Source organism: Bos indicus, chromosome 7, assembly GCF_029378745.1.
Source record: "Bos indicus isolate NIAB-ARS_2022 breed Sahiwal x Tharparkar chromosome 7, NIAB-ARS_B.indTharparkar_mat_pri_1.0, whole genome shotgun sequence".
NCBI lineage: Eukaryota > Metazoa > Chordata > Mammalia > Artiodactyla > Bovidae > Bos > Bos indicus.
In genome coordinates this window covers 22,620,762-22,640,173 of record NC_091766.1, presented here as the reverse complement: position 1 = coordinate 22,640,173, position 19,412 = coordinate 22,620,762, and the positions used below count along the sequence as shown (strand labels likewise).

The following is a 19,412-nucleotide window of genomic DNA, read 5'->3' as shown; positions in this document are numbered from 1 at the left end:
TGGTGAACAGGGTGGCTCTCAGATTCCACTGGCTCTGAGAATTAAGACTGAATCAACCTGGAATCAAGATTGCTGGGAGAAATATCAATAACCTCAGATATGCAGATGACACCACCCTTATGGCAGAAAGTGAAGAAGAACTAAAGAGCCTCTTGATGAAAGTGAAAGAGAGTGAAAAAGTTGGCTTAAAACTCAACATTCAGAAAACTAAGATCATGGCATGCGGTCCCATCACTTCATGGCAAATAGATGGGCAAACAGTGGAAACAGTGGCGAACTTTATTTTTTGGGGCTCCAAAATCACTGCAGATGGTAACTTCAGCTATGAAATTAAAATACATTTGTTCCTTGGAAGAAAAGCTATGACCAACCAAGACAGCATATTAAAAAGCAGAGACATTCACTTTGCCAACAAAGGTGCGTCTAGTCAAAACTATGGTTTTTCCAGTAGTCATGTTTGGATGTGAAAGCTGGACTATAGGAAGGTTGAGTGCTGAAGAATTGATGCTTTTGAACTGTGGTGTTGGAGAAGACTCTTGAGAGTCCCTTGGACTGCAAGGAGATCCAACCAATCCATCCTAAAGGAGATCAGTTATGAATATTCAATGAAAGGATTGATGCTGAAGCTGAAACTCCAATACTTTGGCCACCTGATGCAAAGAACTGACTCACTGTCAAAGACCCTGATGCTGGGAAAGACTGAAGGCAGGAGGAGAAAGGGACGACAGAGGATGAGATGGTTGGATGGCATCACTGGCTCGATGGACATGAGTTTGAGCAAAGTCCGGGAGCTGGTGATGGACAGGGAAGCCTGGCGTGCTGCAGTCCATGAGGTTGCAGGGACGAACACAACTGAACAACCAAAATTAACTGAAATATCTGAAAAATGCTTAGCAGTAAAGCCATCTAGGCCTATGCATTTCCTTATGGGAATATATACAATAACTAATTTACTTTTTAAAGGATATTAGAATTCCTAATTGTTTTTGAGTGTATTTATATTAATATATATCTTTTTTTCTTTTCCCATGCAGCTTGTGGGATCTTAGTTTCCAGACAGACAGAGATTAGTTCTCCACCCCTTGCACTGGAGGCTCAGAGACCCAACCACTGGACTGCCAGGGAAGTTGCCAGTGTATGTCTTTTTAAGATTTGTTCAATTTATTAGTATAAACTGGCTGATAAACTTCCCTAAGAATACTTTTAATTTCTGTAAGATAGTAATATCCCCTTTTTCAATACCTAATATTGATAATCTGTGTATTCTCTATTTTAAAAGGGCAATCTATCTCAAGGTATAACAATTTTATAGATCTTTTCAAAGAACTTTTCGTTTCATTGATTTTTCTCTACTATTTTTCTGTTTTTTCACTGATCTCCACTCAAACTTCTGTTCACTTTGAGTTTACTTTATTATTCTTAAGCTGGAAAAACTTAAGATGGTTGAATTGAGACCATAAAAGTACTAAGACTTTCCCTCTAAGGGCCTTCAGCTGAATTCCATAAATTGTGATGTGTGTTCATTTTCATTCATCAAAATACTTTCTAATTTCTGTTATCACTCTTCCTCAAATTATAGGTCATTTTCAAAGGCACTGTTTCAATTCCCACATTTTTCTCTGGTATCCATTTACAATTCAATTCCAATACACTTAAGAGGACAAACTCTGTATGATTTCAATCCTTTTTAACTTACTGAGACTTGTTTTATGGTCTAAAATAAGCTCTATCTTGCATAAAGATGTAAGTCTGAAAAAACCATTAAATCAAAGTGGCTGATAGACTTAAGCTTTATTAATTTTTCATTATAGCAGTTATATCACTTATTGAGAGTAGAGTTTTGAGATATCAGCCATTACTGCTGGTGTGAAGGATTACATTAGTTGTTTTTGATTACTGAACCAGCCTTGTGTACCTAAGTTAAATCCCATTTGGTTATGTTGTGTAGTTCTTTTTATACATCTCTACCATATTTGAATCTGGTTCCTATGTTTGCTCTGTCTCTTCCAACTGTTTTTTACCCTCTAGAAACCCTTGTAATTTTTTCTTGCTAGTGAGAAATGATGTAATGGATAAAAGGAACTACTTACAAATATACCTTTAGTAATATGCTAGTAAGGTGTGATAGGAGGGGAAGTACATTATAGTTCTAAGATTATGTCTCTTCTAGTGAGTCTTTGCCAGTGGACTGAATTTCACATGTTTCTCTGTTGTTCTCCTTTTAGGTGGGACAGCATTGCTAGAGTAGGCTGCTGCTGCTGCTAAGTCACTTCAGTCGTGTCCGACTCTTAGCGACCCCATGGACTGCAGCCCACCAGGCTCCTTCATCCATGGGATTTTCCAGGCAAGAGTACAGGCTGCTGTTGCTAAGTTGCTTCAGTCGTGTCCGACTCTGTGCAACCCCATAGACGGCAGCCCACCAGGCTCCCCTGTCCCTGGGATTCTCCAGGCAAGAACACTGGAGTGGGTTGCCATTTCCTTTTCCAATGCATGAAAGTGAAAAGTGAAAGTAAAGTCACTCAGTCATGTCCAACTCTTCGTGACCCAACGGACTGCACCCTACCAGGCTCCTCCGTCCATGGGGTTTTCCAGGGGAGTACCGGAGTATACAGCTGAGTTATTTACCTTTCTGCACGTCTAGGCTCTAATGGAATAGTTTCTCCTAAAGGCATGGGGAAACAGTGGAAACAGTGTCAGACTATTTTTCTGGGCTCCAAAATCACTACAGATGGTGACTGCAGCCATGAATTAAAAGATGCTTACTCCTTGGAAGGAAAGTTATGACCAACCTAGATAGCATATTCAAAAGCAGACATTACTTTGCCAACAAAGGTTCGTCTAGTCAAGGCTATGGTTTTTCCTGTGGTCATGTATGGATGTGAGAGTTGGACTGTGAAGAAGGCTGAGCGCTGAAGAATTGATGCTTTTGAACTGTGGTGTTGGAGAAGACTCTTGAGAGTCCCTTGGACTGCAATGAGATCCAACCAGTCCATTCTGAAGGAGATCAGCCCTGGGTGTTCTTTGGAAGGAATGATGCTAAAGCTGAAGCTCCAGTACTTTGGCCACCTCATGTGAAGAGTTGACTCATTGGAAAAGACTCTGACGCTGCGAGGGATTGGGGGCAGGAGGAGAAGGGGACGACAGAGGATAAGATGGCTGGATGGCATCACTGACTCGATGGACGTGAGTCTCAGTGAACTCCAGGAGTTGGTGATGGACAGGGAGGCCTGGCGAGCTGCAATTCATGGGGTCGCAAAGAGTTGGACACGACTGAGCGACCAATCTGATCTGAAAGGCAGACATTCTTAAGAAAGCTGTAGCATGTTTCAAAATGTTTCCTTTTTCCTCCCCTCTGACAGAAGCACAAAGGGCTTTTTCTCTATTATTCACTATGAGAACCTGTTTGAGATCTATGACAACCTGTTTGAGATCTATGAGGTAAAACTCAAAAAAGGGTGGAGGTTCTTTCAATGACTTGGTCTTGCCTGATTTTTTTTTTTTTTAAACTCTGAGAGTAGTCCACACTGAGTCTCCAGAAGTTCATCAATTACAGTTCAATTTTCCTACACTGACATTAGCTGCCTCAGAGACTGTTGCTCTAAGTTTTGATTTTTTTGTATTCATCTGTCATTCTCTTTAATTTGGGGACAGCAGTTTCCCTTGTTACCTCACTTCCCTTCTGGACCTAAGAAAAGTTATTTATTTTTCAGTCTATTCAGTTTTGTATTAGGTTGGTACAAAAGTAACTGCAGCTTTGGACCATGAATTTTAAATCATTATAACTAGGATCAATTTGTTAATTGATCTTTTGTTAATCAAAATAGGAACCATTATAATCAACACATTTTTGCCAATGAGAAATAAGTCTGTTTATTCCTATATATAGTTCAAATATTATAAGTAGCAAGTAATAAGTCATTAGCTTCCCTGGTGGCTCAGATGGCAAAACATCTGTCAGCAATGCAGGAGACCCAGGTTCGACACCTGGGTCGGGAAGATCTCCTGGAAAAGGGAATGGCAACCCACTCCAGTATTCTAGCCTGGAGAATTCCATGGATAGAGGAGCCTGGTGGGCTACAGTTCATGGGGCCACAAAGAGTCAGACACGGCTGAGCAACTAACACTATCTACTAAGCCATCAGCAAAAAAAAAAAGTGAGAAATGCACATTAAATTGATGTTTAACATAACCACATTTATTTAAGAATGTATTCCAATTTCAAATGGTAATATTCAACAATGCAATTGCAATTACTCTTAAACCAACCTAATAGTTGTTATTAGAACACAGTGGCAATTTCCAAGATTCTTACATGGCCTAGCAGAAACTGGAATTCCAAGAATATTTTGTATCTACAGATTAATACGAGGAGACGTGCACTTAACAATACTGCATCTTCCTGGGTATGAACATGGATTGTTTCTACATATATTTACATTGTCTTTAATTTCACTTATTAACATTTTACATTTTTCAGTGTGTAAGTTTTTTACTTTTAAAAATTGTTAAATTATTTCTTAATATTTTTGAGGTTATTCTGAATACATTATTTTCTTAACTTCATTTTAAATCTTATTCACTGCTAGCATAAAGAAATACAATTAGTTTTTATATATTGATTTTATATCCTGTGACCATGATATACTTTAAATTTTACTAGTTAAGTTTGTAGATCCCTCTACACACAAAAACTGGTAGTTTTATTTCTTCCTTTCCATTCTGTATGCAACACCCATTCATGATAAAACTCTCAATAAGCAAGAAATAGGGGGGAACTTTCTCAACTTGGTAACAACTATCGGACAAAACACCAACAGCTAGCACCACACTTAATGGTGAGAAACTCAACGCTTTACTAAGAGCAGAAACAAAGCAATGATGCTCCCTCTAAAGCATGGCTTTTAAGATAGTATCGGGGCCTCCCTAATGGTCCAGTGGTTAAGAATACACCTTGCAAAGCTAGGCACACCAGGTCAATTCCTGGTCCAGGAAGATCCCACATGCCCAGGAGTAATGCGGCCTGTGCCACAACTTCTGAGACAGCGCTCTAGAGCCCAGGAGACACAACTACTGAGCCCACGCACTGCAGCTACTGAAGTCTGCATGCTTAGAGCCTCTGCTCCACAACAAGATAAGCCACCACAATGAGAAGCTCATATACCACGATAAAGAGTAGCCCCACTTGCTGCAAGTAGAGAAAACCCTCACACAACAATGAAGATGCATCACAGCCAACAAATAAATCTTTAAAAATATATATTAAAAAAAACGATGGTATTGGAAGTCCTAGCTAATATAATAAGAAAAGGAAATAAGAGGTATACAGATGGGAGGGAAGACACAAAACTGTCCTTGTTCTCAGATGATTTGATCATTCATGTAGAAAACCTGAAAAAACTGACCAAGAAAACTCCTGAAACTAATAAGTGATTACAGCAAGGCTGCAGGATGCAAGGCTAACATATCATTGGTCAGGGGATTTTTGCAGAAACTAATGTCTGTTGTTGGCAATTTGTTATATATGTGAATATTGAAATGTCTCCAGTCAATAACATTTGGGTAACAAAAGACATATTAATATTTCTCTGGTCAATAAGTTGTTAACATGCAAAAATTAACTGCTTTCCTATAATAACAGCAAGAATATGTGGGATGTGATACAACAAACACCATCTGCATTAGCATAACTGAAAATAAAATACAGTTGACCCATGAACAACACAGGGGTTAGGGATACCAAACCTTCCTGAGTCAAAAATCTGAGTATAATTTTACAGTCAATCCTCCACACTGGCAGTTGCACATCTGCTAATTCAACCAACTGTGAATCCTGTATTACTGTAGAATTTAGTGGGAAAAAAAAATCTATGTGTAAGTGGACTTGTGTAATTCAAACCAGAATTTTCTAAGGGTCAATTGTACTATGGTAAAAATCTAACAAAATCTACATAAAATCTATGTAAGAAAAATTACAAAACTCTAATAAAAAATTATCAAAGAAGAAATAAATAAATGAAGTGACAATCCTTGTTCATGGACAGAAAGACTCAATTTTGTCAAGATGTCAGTACTTCCCACTTGATTTTAGACCAATGCAATGTCAATCAAAATTCCATAAAGTTATTTTGTGGATAGTCAACACAACATTGAAAGAGAAGGAAAAAAAAATCAAAGGGCTGATGCTGTCAGACTTCAAGATTTACCACAAAGCTACAGTTATCAAGACAGTGTGGTATTGTTGAAAGAATAAATACATCAATGTAACAAAACAAAGAGCCCAGGGATAGACCTCTGTAAATACAGTCAACCCATCTTTGACAAAGAAGCAAAGGAAGCACAATGGAGCAAAGTTAGTCTTTTTAACAAATGGTGCTGAAACAACTGGATGTCCACATCTTAAAAAACATAATTTAGACACACTTTACAAAAATTAACTCAAAATTGACCACATACCTAAATATAAAATGCAAAACTACAAAACTCTACAAGATAATACAGGAGAAAACCTAGATGACGCTGGGTATAGCAATGATTTATCTACAACACTAAAGGCAAGATATATAAAATAGTAACAGATAAGCTGAACTTCATTAAAATTAAAAACTGCTCTACAAAAGACATAGTTAAGAGAATGAGACAAGCCACTGACTGGCAGAAAATATCTGAAAAGGTAGTTCTGATAAAGAATTGATGCTTTTGAACTATGGTCTTGGAGAAGACTTGAGAGTCCCTTGGACTGCAAGGAGATCCAACCAGCCAATCGTAAGGGAATTCAGTCCTGAATATTCACTGGAAGGACTGATGCTGAAGCTGAAACTCCAATACTTTGGCCACCTGATGCAAAAAACCGACTGGAACATGCTGGGAATTTTCCAGCTGGGAACTGATTTTCATGCTGGGAATGACCAAAGGCAGGAGGAGACGGGGATGACAGAGGATGAGATGGTTGGAGGGCATCATCGACTCAAGGGACATGAGTTTGAACAAGCTCTGGGAATTGGTGATGGACAGGGAAGCCTGACTGCTGCAGTCCATGGGGCTGCAAAGAGTCGGACAGGACTGAGTGATTGAACTCAACTGAGTTCTGATAAAAGATCGTTGTCTAAAACATATAAATAACTCTTAAAACAAAGATACGAAAACAACATAATTAAAAAATGGGTGAAAGACCTTAACAGACACTCCAGCAAAGAATGCAAATTAAAGTAACAAGATACCACAACACTTCATCAGAAACACCAAAATCCCGATCCCTGACAATACCAAATGCTGCAAAAGACGTGGAGGAAAAGAACTCTCATTCATTGCTGCTAATAATGCAAAATAGTACAGCCACTTTGGGAGACAGTTTGGCAATTTCTTACACAACTAAAAATACTCTTACCATATGATTCTGTAATCATGTTCCCTGGTATTTACCCAAAGGAGCTGAAAATTTATATCCACAGAAACACTTGCACCTCGATGTTTATAGCAACAATTCACAATTGGCAAAATATGGAGGCAACCAAGACATGCTTCAGTATGTGAATGGATAAACTGTGGTACATTCAGATGACAGACTATTATTCAGTGCTATAAGAAATGAGCTATTAAGCTATGAAAAGACATGGAGGAAACTTATATTATGTATTTCTAAGTGAAAGAATCCAATCTGAAAACACTATACATGGTATGATTTCAACTATATGACACTGTGGAAAATGCAAAACTATAAAAAAGCCAGGGGTTGGTGGAAAGGAAGGAATTAACAGGTGGAACTCAGGAATCTGAGGTCTGGGAAACTACTCTAATACTATAATGGTGAAAATATAACTTTGTATGTTTGTCCAAACACAAAGAGTGTACACTACCAAGAATGAACCCTAATATAAACTGTACTTTGAGTGAGGTTCATCAACTCTAACAAATGCACCACTTTTGTGAGAGTAGCTCATAATGGTGGAGACTATGCATGAGTAGGGGCAGAAAGTATATGAAAAATCTGTATACCTTCCACTCCAGGCTATAAACCTAAAATTGCTATAAAAAATAGTCTATTATGAAATAAACAATAAATCAGTTTTTATGAGAATCCTATCAGGATTTATAAAACAAGCATATCCTTACATTCATATGGAAAAACAACCTAAAATAAGCAAAATCACTCTAAAAATGAACAAAGCTGTAAGACTCACAGTACTGATTTGACAACTTACAACAAGCCACAATAATTAAGACAGAAGATTAGTACCAAGATAGAAAAATAGTTAAATGAAACAGAGTAAACATTAGTTCAGCAAAAGCAAACGAACAGACATATATATGGTCAACTGATTTTCAACAAAAGCAATTCAATGCCTTCTAAAACGACACTGGGTCAACCGGCTATTCTTAAGCAAAAACACAAAACAAAGAGAAACAAAAACAAAACCAAAATGAAGTCATAATGAACTAGACCAAAATATAACTGCTGAAACTGAAAACCATCTAGAAGAAATCATAAGAGAAAACTATGCAATTAGGCTAAACAAAGATTTCTTAAGATACACCAGCAAAATCAAGGTCCTCAAAAGAAAAAAAAAACAAAACTGAATCTCATGAAAATATAAAACACTTGTGCTTCAGAAGACATTATTAAGAAAAGGAAAAAACAAGCCACAGAAAAAAGAAAATGCATGCATATCATATATCTGACAAAGAATTTGTATCTAAAACATCTAAGTTCTTAAAACTTGGTAAGACAAACACAATTAAAAATCATACATCTCATGAAGAACTTATATCTAAAACATAAATTCTTACAACTTAAGACAGATAATGGGGAAACGCTTTGAACAGACATTTCAGCAAAGGTACAGGAATGCTTAATAAGCACATAAGAGCCTCAACAGTAATAGTCACTGTGAAATACAAGTTAAAATCACTGAGATAGTTAAACACATACTAGAAGAGAAATAATCAAAAGACTGTCAATACCAAGTGAAGGAGAGGATGCAGAAAAATGAGATCCATGGTATGTTCTTGGTCAGTATGTAACACAATAGTCATCCTTTAAGCAATTTGGACCTTTCCTCAAAAGTTAAATATATATTTATATGACATAGCAATTCCCTCCTGCATATCTACAAAAGAAAAAATAAATACACAGCCCATGTAAAGACATGTATTTATTTGAATCTTTATAGCAGCATTATTCATAGAAGCCTCTAAACTAAAACAATAAAATTTCAAACTTTTCATCTTCTCATGAATGGCTAGACAAAATGTGAAATCTTCTTAAAATGAAATACAACTTAACAATTGAAAAAAATAGACATGCTACAACTGTTATAGTCTAAAACAGTGATGAACCTCAAACACATTATGCTAAGTGAAAAATGCCAAAACAAAGACTACTTTTAAATATCTGCACAAGGTAGATATTGAGACAGAAAGTCTGTCAGGTTTTAACTGCAAAAGGGCATGCAAAACTTTTTCAGGTAAAGGAAGTCTAAAACTATGGTGTACCAATGTATATATATTAATCATAAAAACTTATGGGTGAATTTTATGGTATGTAAATTATACACCAGTAAAGCTAGTTTAAGAAAACTGTCTAAGAATACACAGAAGAGAATATTTACAAACTTGGAATAGGCAAAGATTAGTAGAACACGTTTAAGTACTTCAAACAAATTAGTAGAACACTTAAGTACTTTGGACCTCTCACACTTAAAGAAGTTATCATTGAAAAACAAAAAGGCAAGACATAATCTGGGAAAAATACTGAAGAATTGATGCTTTCAAACTGTGGTGGTGGAGAAGCCTCTTAAGAGTTCCTTGGACAGTAACAAGATTAAACCAGTCCATCCTAAAGGAAATCAACCCTGAATATTCATTGGAAGGACTGATGCCAAAGTTCCAATACTTTGGCCACCTCTTGCAAAGAGCCAACTCATTGGCAAAGATCCCGATGATGGGAAAGATTGAGGGCTGGAAGAGAAGGGGGTGATGGAGGATGAGATGGTTGGATGGCATCAACCTATTCAATGAACTTGAGTTTGAGCATGGAGGAGGAATCTATTTGTCCTCATTGGAAAAGACACATATTCTAGATATGATTGGCTTTTGCCATCCACAATGCTTCTGCCAGAAGCACTATCCACAGGCTCACAAAATGCCATCTATAGCCTCAGCACTCTAGATAGCATCATTTTCAATCAAGGTACTCATTTTGCAGCAGCAAAAGTACAGCAATAATTTCTGTTATGTATCTGCTCAACAGGCAGAATACATGGATTTCATATTCAAGGCATGGAAGTAACAGTGGTTCTTCTCACTGTTATACTTAATAACTCATACATAGAATTTGTACTTCCTCTTCCGAAAACTTTGAGCTCTGCTGGTTTGAGTCTTGCTGCTGCTAAGTCGCTTCAGTCGTGTCCGACTCTGTGCAACCCCATGGACTGCAGCCTACCAGGCTTCTCTGTCCCTGGGATTCTCCAGGCAAGAACACTGGAGTGGGGTGCCATTTCCTTCTCCAATGCATGAAAGTGGAAAGTGAAAGTGAAATCGCTCAGTCGTGTTTGACTCTTAGCGACCCCATGGACTGCAGCCTACCAGGCTCCTCCATCCATGGGATTTTCCGAGCGACAGTACTGGAGTGGGGTGCCATTGCCTTAGTCCTGCTAGATTATTTCTAGCAGGAACACAGCAAAGGTTCCACTGAATTAGTGACTTCCACCTGGCCACTGAGATGAGTGCAATTGTGTGGTAGTTTGAGCATTCTTCGGCATTGCCTTTCTTTGGGATTGGAATGAAAATTGACCTTTTTCAGTCCTGTGGCCACTGCTGAGTTTTCCAAATTTGCTGGCATATTGAGTGCAGCACTTTCACAGCATCATCTTTCAGGATTTGGAATAGCTCAACTGGAATTCCATCACCTCCACTAGCTTTGTTCGTAGTGATGCTTTCTAAGGCCCACTTGACTTCACATTGCAGGATGTCTGGCTCTAGGTCAGTGATCACACCATTGTGATTATCTGGGTCGTGAAGATCTTTTTTGTACAGTTCTTCTGTGTATTCTTGCCACCTCTTCTTAATATCTTCTGCTTCTGTTAGGTCCATACTATTTCTGTCCTTTATCGAGCCCATCTTTGCATGAAATGTTCCTTTGGTATCTCTGATTTTCTTGAAGAGATCCCTAGTCTTTCCCATTCTGTTGTTTTCCTCTATTTCTTTGCACTGATCGCTGAAGAAGGCTTTCTTATCTCTTCTTGCTATTCTTTGGAACTCTGCATTCAGATGTTTATATCTTTCCTTTTCTCCTTTGCTTTTCGCTTCTCTTCTTTTCACAGCTATTTGTAAGGCCTCCCCAGACAGCCATTTTGCTTTTTTGCATTTCTTTTCCATGGGGATGGTCTTGATCCCTGTCTCCTGTACAATGTCATGAACCTCATTCCATAGCTCATCAGGCACTCTATATATCAGATCTAGACCCTTAAATCTATTTCTCACTTCCACTGCATAATCATAAGGGATCTGATTTAGGTCATACCTGAATGGTCTAGTGGTTTTCCCTACTTTCTTCAATTTAAGTCTGAATTTGGCAATAAGGAGTTCACGGTCTGAGCCACAGTCAGCTCCTGGTCTTCTTTTTGCTGACTGTATAGAGCTTCTCCATCTTTGGCTGCAAAGAATATAATCAATCTGATTTCGGTGTTGACCATCTGGTGATGTCCATGTATAGAGTCTTCTCTTGTGTTGTTGGAAGAGGGTGTTTGTTATGACCAGTGCATTTTCTTGGCAAAACACTATTAGTCTTTGTCCTGCTTCATTCTGTACTCCAAGGCCAAATTTGCCTGTTACCCCAGGTGTTTCTTGACTTCCTACTTTTGCATTCCAGTCCCCTATAATGAAAAGGACATCTTTTTTGGGTGTTCGTTCTAAAAGGTCTTGTAAGTCTTCATAGAACCGTTCAACTTCAGCATCTTCAGCGTTACTGGTTGGGGCATAGACTTGGATTACTGTGATATTGAATGGTTTGCCTTGGAAACAAACAGAGATCATTCTTTTGTTTTTGAGATTGCATCCAAGTACTGCATTTCGGACTCTTGTTGACCATGATGGCTACTCCATTTCTTTTGAGGGATTCCTACCCGCAGTAGTAGATATAATGGTCATCTGAGTTAAATTCACCCATTCCAGTCCATTTCAGTTCGCTGATTCCTAGAATGTCGACATTCACTCTTGCCATCTCTTGTTTGACCTGGCCACTGAACCGAAAGGCAGAAAAGGGGTTTATTCTACTGGCCTGAGTGATTGATTACAATCACCAAGGAGGAACTGAGTTGCTGCATAAAATGGAGGCCAGCAGAACTACATCTATAGCCCAAGAGGTTCTTTTGGGCTCTGTACAGTGCTTTCAAGTCCACTATTAAAGTTAATGGAAAACTAACAGCAACCCCAAGTGGCCGGGGTGGGGGCGGTGGGCAGGGAAGAACCAAACATAGGATAATTAAGGACCCTTAAGAAATGAAGGTTTTGTGCCCATCATCAGGTAAAGAACCCAGAACAGCTGAAATTCTGGTTGAAGGCACAAGTACTGAATGGGTGGTAAAAAGAGGAAGCAAGATCAACTACGGATTTGTGACCAATGATAGAAACAGGACTGTATGTTGTATACATGGTCCGGAGTTGTATAAACGTTAACTATTTTCTTCTTTCCTCTCTTTCCCATATCTATTTTATATATAAGTTGTTGGAAGTGAACTTTATAAGGTAGTCTGGAGTTAACAGTCAGAGGCACTGTGATGAAAAGTATAACTAATACAGCAAGCACTGACAACTGGGACCGTGCATCCCCTTGTTTCAGGGAGATGGTAAGAACTTCTTTACTTATATGAAAGATAGCTGTATCTTGTTAAATGAAAAGAGAATTGGATAGAAGCTCAAATGTGTTCAGAAGCATTCATATGAAAACTAAGTAACCAAGGGAGTGGACTGTACCAGGGGTCCCCAACCTCTGGCATCTAATGCCTGATGATTTGAGGTGGAGCTGATGTAATAACAGAAACAAGTGCACAATAAATGTAATATGCTTGAATCATCCTGACACTGCCTTCTCCACTCTTGTCTATGGAAAAACTATCTTACACAAAATCTGTCCCTGGTGCTAACAAGGTTGGAAAGCACGGCACTGTACCATGTATTACTGCCTCTCAAGTTCAAATGTATTTGCTCTCAGTTTCAAATTTACTTTATAATAAAGGATCTGGATTTAATCAAGATTCTCCTTTGGCTGGCTGTTAATGTCAAAGCTTTGTCAGTAAAGGAGGCTAGTACAAGGAAACGGCAGATACTTTCCTACTGCTTGGCAGGATAGGTGTGTGTAAGGCAAAGGGAGGTCCTATCTCCAGCCTCAGGACCCATCTGCACCCTGAGTGGGCTAGGGGTTGGGAAGGACTATACTGTTTACCAGTCCTCGTCAGACTTTCTCTCCCTGACCGCCTTGACCCAGTAACCATGGACAACTCTGGCCCAGAGCAACCAAGTGAACTTTGTCATTAGCCACTGGGCTACAAGCAACATATTCACCAACAAAAGTTCTGAATTTCAGTTTTGGGGAGAAAGTTCCCCTTTCAAGTTTATTCCTTCCTTGGGTAACCTTAGCACCTTTATCCTTCTTAGTACCTAATTTCTTGAAAATTAATAATTCTTTAAAGGGTCCCTGTTCAAATTACCATGTGGTTTCTGTCTATTCATTGATAAAGGAGTAACGGATACCTTAATATCTAAAGAAATAGTTTATATTTTTATAAACAATACTATTATTCCTCTTATATTAAGTACTGCTATATTCTATTGACTATCATAATGATGACATCTCAATGCCATTATGATATTTGCAGAAGCCAAAAATTATTTGATGTTTAATATATGCTAAATCATCTAAATCATAAGATGGCAGAGTAGAAGGTCGTGTGCTCATCTTCTCCTGCAAGAACCTCAAAATTGCAACTGGCTGCTGAACAACCATCAACAGGAGAAAAAGAACTGCAAAAATGTAAAATGGTTGTCTCAGGAGGCCTTACAAATAGCTGAGAAAAGCAGAGAAGAAAAGGGCAAAAGAGAAAAGGAAAGATATACCCATTTGAACGGAGAACTCCAAAGAATACCAACGAGAGATAAGAAAGCCTTCCTCAGCGATCAGAGCAAAGAAATAGAGAAAAACAATAGAATGGGAAAGACTAGAGATCTCTTCAAGAAGAGTAGAGATACCAAGGGAACATTTCATGCAAAAATGGGCACAATAAAGGATAAACAGTATGGACCTAACAAAAGCAGAAGATATTAAGAAGAGGTGGCAAGAATACACAGAAGAACTGTACAAAAAAGATCTTAATGACCCAGGTAACCATGATGGTGTGATCATTCACCTAGAGCCAGACATCCTAGAATGAAAAGTCAAGTGGGCCTTAGGAAGCATCACTATGAACAAAGCTAGTGGAGGGGATGGGATTCCAGTTGAGCTATTTCAAATCCTCAAAGATGATACTGTGAAAGAGCTGCACTCACATGCCAGCAAATCTGGAAAACTCAGCAGGGGCCACAGGACTGGAAAAGGTCAGTTTTCATTCCAATCCCAAACAAAGGCAATGCCAAAGAATGCTCAAACTACCGCACAGTTGCACTCATCTCACAGGCTAGTAAAGTAATGCTCAAAATTCTCCAAGCCAGGCTTCAGCAATATGTGAACCGTGAACTTCCTGATGTTCAAGCTGGATTTAGAAAAGGCAGAGGAACCAGAGGTCAAATTGCCAACATCTGTCAGATCATAGAAAAAGCAAGAGAGTTCCAGAAAAACATCTACTTCTGCTTTACTGACTATACCAAAGCCTTTGACTGTGTGGATCAAAACGAACTGTGGAAAATTCTTAAAGAGGTGGGAATACCAAACCACCTTACCTGCTTCCTGAGATATGTGTATGTAGGTCAAGAAGCAACAGTTAGAATCGGATATGGAATAAACTGGTTCCAACTTGGGAAAGGAGAACATCAAGGCTGTATATTGTCACCCTGCTTGTTTAACTTGTATGCATCATGAGAAATGCTGGGCTGGATGAAGCATAAGCTGTAATCAAGATTGCCAGGAGAAATATCAATAACCTCAGATATGCATATGACTCTACCCTTATGGTAGAAAGCAAAGAGGAACTAGAGAGCCTCTTGATGAAAGTGAAAGGGAAGAGTGAAAAAGCTGGCTTAAAACTCAACATTCAAAAAACTAAGATCATGGCATCCAGTCCCATCACTTCATGGGAAATAGATGGGGAAACAGTGGAAACAGTGACAGACTTTATTTTTGGGGGCTCCAGAATCACTGCAGATGGTGACTGCAGCCATGAAATTAAAAGATGCTTGCTCCTTGGAAGAAAAGCTATGACAAACTTAGACAGCATATTAGAAAGCAAAAACATTACTTTGCCAACAAAGGTCCACCTAATCAAAGCTATGGTTTTACCAAGAGTCATGCATGGATGTGAGAGTTGGACCTAAAGAAAGCTGAGTGCCAAAAAATTGATGCTTTTGAACTGTGGTGTTGGAGAAGACTCGTGAGAGTCCCTTGGACTGCAAGGAGATCAAACCAATCAATCCTAAAGGAAATCACTCCTGAATATTCATTGGAAGGACTGAGGTTGAAGCCCCAATACCTGGGCCACATGATGGGTAGAATTGACTCATTAGAAAAGATCCTGATGCTGGGAGATTGAAGGCAGGAGGAGAAGGGGATGACAGAGGATGAAATGGTTGGATGGCATCACCAACTCAATGGACATGAGGCTGAGCAAGCTCCAGGAGCTGGTGATGGACAGGGAAGCTGGCATGCTGCAGTCCATGGGGTTGCAAAGAGCTGGACACGACTGAGCAACTGAACTGATATGCTAAATATTAATCTAGGTATTTTATTTGTATTGACTCATTTAATCCTAACAATCACCCTCCGATAAACTCTCAAACAAGCATCTCTCAAACACAAAATATAAATCTAACAGGAACTGTTCTCTAAATGACAATTAAATACACTTCTATAATCATCTTTGCTGTGAAGTTCATGATGATTACATTAAAGCACACCATGACTTTGTTTTAAAAATCTCTTATTACTGGGAGTTCCCTGGTGGTTCCATGATTAGGACTCGGTGCTTTCGTTGCCATGGGCCCAAGCTCAATACCTGGTCAGGGAACTAATATCCCACGGGGCAAGTGGTACAGCCAAAAAAAAAAAAAAAAATCAAACAAAAAAACAAAACACCAACAAAAAAGAAAATCTCATACTATCCATTATTTAAAACAAACTCCAATGTCTTGATTACAAACTAACAGTGAATCATTATGGCTGATTAATGGCTTCATAAAGTGATTACAACAAATTCTTAACCACTCATTAACAGCAGAAAAGAGTGATAAAATATTCAAAAGAACAGTACTAATAATCCTAAAATAGAACTGTAATCCACATCAACCAAGCTTATTCTGTTTCATGAACTAATTCACTCACTACAAAGCACTCAAGTGTCTTTCAGAACATAGGGGAAAGGAACAACAGCCAAAAGGGTTAAAGAAGCAAGAATTATTATGTATTTTATTTGTAAAAACAGTCAACAATATGTTTTATACTACTAGTCAAGAAGTACACATTTCATTTAACCAAATATTGATGATAAAGTTTCAAGACTAAAGACACAGCTTTAAAAATGGCCTCAGAACTGAGATGTTCCATACTATCTATCAAACAGAATGTACCTTGATACTTAAAATATTTTTAAAACTAAATTAATTGAGCTGCAATTAGAAGTCCTACCTTAAAAGCCTAAAAATCTCTTTTCAACATTACTAGGGAAAAGTCACCAAAAGGTTGTATTTTTATGTTACCAAATTATAATTTCAGGCCCCCAAATCTTAACTATTACTAACAGACCACATTATCTAAGAATATTATATCTAATCATCTTGCCAACCACTCTTCTTTTACCTAATAATTCTGATGGTGATAATTAAAAATTACTTATAAAAGCCAGGCACTGTTCTAAGAGCTATATAAACTCACTTATTTCCCAAAACTGGCTTATGAAATACATCCTATTATTGTTCCTATTTTAGAAGTGAGGAAACTGAGCCACAGAACGATTAAGTAATTAACCCAAAAAACAGTAAAGCAAAGAGATGAACTCAAGCAGTCTAGCTCTAAAATATCAACTTATACAAACTTCCATTGAGAAGTATGAGTCATAGCTTGCTATAACCTCATAACACACGTAAGTGGGTACTATTAGTATCCTCATTTTCACAGGAAAACTAAAATTTGTCCAGACTCAAACAGCTAATAAGTGACAGAATCAGGATACTAGCCAAATTCCCGTTAGTCTAAAAGCTGATTTCTTAACTATAAAGGTATATTGCCTCCCTATAACTAAGAGCAATGAATCCATGAAACATCAGATAAATGATATCAAATCTCAAATAATACAATAACATGCCATGGGATAAACTAAAGATTACACCCCAGACGCAGGTGAAAGAGGAGAGTCAAGGAGCTGGCTTAAAATTCAACACTCACAAAACTAAGATAATGGCAACTGGTGCCATCACATCATGGAACATAGATGGGGAAACAATGGAAGCAATGACAGACTTTCTTTTCTTGGGCTCCAAAATCACTGCAGATGGTGACTGCAGCCATGAAATTAAAAGATGCTTGCTCCCTGGAAGAAAAGCGATGACAAACCTAGACGGCATATTAAAAAGCAGAGACATTACTTTGCCAACAAAGGTCCGTCTAGTCAAAGCTATGGTTTTTCCAGTAGTCACGTATGGATGTGAGAGTCAGACCATAAAGAAGGCTGAGTGCTGAAGAATTGATGCTTTTGAACTGTGGTGTTGGAGGAAACTCTTGAGAGTCCCGTTGACAGCAAAGAAATCAAACCAGTCAATCTGATAGGGAATCAATCCTAAATATTCATTGGAAGGACTGAGGCTGAAGCTCCAATACTTTGGCCACCTGATGCAAAGAGCCAACTCATTAGAAAAGACCCTGATGCTGGGAAAGATTGAAGGCAGGAGGAGAACAGGTGAGATGGTGTATGGCATCCTTGACTCAATGGACATGAATTTGAGCAAGCTCCGGGAGGGAGATGGTGAAGGACAGGGAAGCTGGCATGCTGCAGTCCATGGGGTCACAAAGAGTCAGACACGACTGAGCCACTGAACAACAACATACTCCCGAAATATGAAATATCAGTTGATTCTTGCCAAGTACTTCACGTAGTACCAAAAAGCAAAGACATCTATAAAATGTATCATCTACTAAGAGAAAATACATATTCTACATAAAATAGTTTAACATAAGAAATAAAACAGTCGTAAACTTTGCCTATCAAATATACTAAGCAGCCAATGTAAACATACCTGCAAGGAGGCAAAACCATGGAGTCTTTCATAAGCACAGATCCAGAAAGCAGGATATACCAACATCTGGCAATAGTTTCTGAACTGTTTAAGTGAATAAATAGATGAGTAAATAAATATACATATTCACATGTATATATGAATTCAATACAAAATACAAAACATGAAAAAAATTCAAGTATTATTATAAGTAGTTAAAAATTAACAGTCCTTGGAAATTTCACTTGTTGCCAAAGGTTTCATATAGACCGTGTTCACATCTTACATAATAACTATCCTAAGATACAGGTTTCAGAAATATTTTTTTTGGTTCTTCATTATTAACTTGTATCAGTAACTTCCTATTCCTCATTTTTGTGTATGATCACCACATTTGATGAAGATCAACTCAAATATTGTACTAGATGTACATATTAAAAAGTTATATTTCTGATAAGTTTAACGTATATTAAGGACAGTATTGTTTGGAATTCACATTTATCAATGTTCCATCTTCATGTTCAACTATAATATGGGTCATAATGATCTACTTCTTTCACTTAAATTCTATTCTGACATGAAAAAATAAAATGTCTACCCAACCTTTCATTTTATGTGTTTTTGAAGGATAAAAAATATCAGATAACTTGAGTCCATCATCAGTTTTAGTTCAGTTAAATCACCAATGGAAACCCAGAATACCATTAGGTGTTAAGTTTATAATCTAATCATTTTGTCTTTCATATATTTTTAATTTACCATACCTGCAACTTCAATTAATTCCAATATGTAGACAATTCTAATTTTATATAAAAGAAACATTCCCTCTGAGCTGGAGAACTGTATATCTATCTAGCTATTGATATGTAAACTTGAATATATAACACACAACTCAACCTCAACATGTTCAAAATCTACCTATCATTTCCCTCAAGCTTGATTTTTTTCTAGGGTTCTCTGTTCTCAGTGAATAATACCATCTATCGTCTAGAAATCTAAGCGTC

At 37.9% G+C, this 19,412-nt stretch overlaps 1 protein-coding gene across 9 annotated transcripts in view; it reads right to left on the bottom strand.

Annotated features, from left to right (window-relative positions):
* Positions 1-19,412, bottom strand: part of RAPGEF6 (Rap guanine nucleotide exchange factor 6) — a 227,846-nt gene that overhangs the window by 166,388 nt on the left and 42,046 nt on the right. For 7 of the 9 annotated variants that reach the window (XM_070792042.1, XM_070792043.1, XM_070792033.1 and 4 more), the window contains one exon: positions 18,430-18,513. The exons of 1 other annotated variant lie outside the window; for it this stretch is intronic. In XM_070792042.1, coding sequence (XP_070648143.1) covers positions 18,430-18,513 — 84 coding nt within the window. Of the gene's footprint in view, positions 1-8,958; positions 9,058-18,429; positions 18,514-19,412 lie in introns of those variants that run through there. One more of the 9 variants, XM_070792039.1, reaches the window with a different exon arrangement.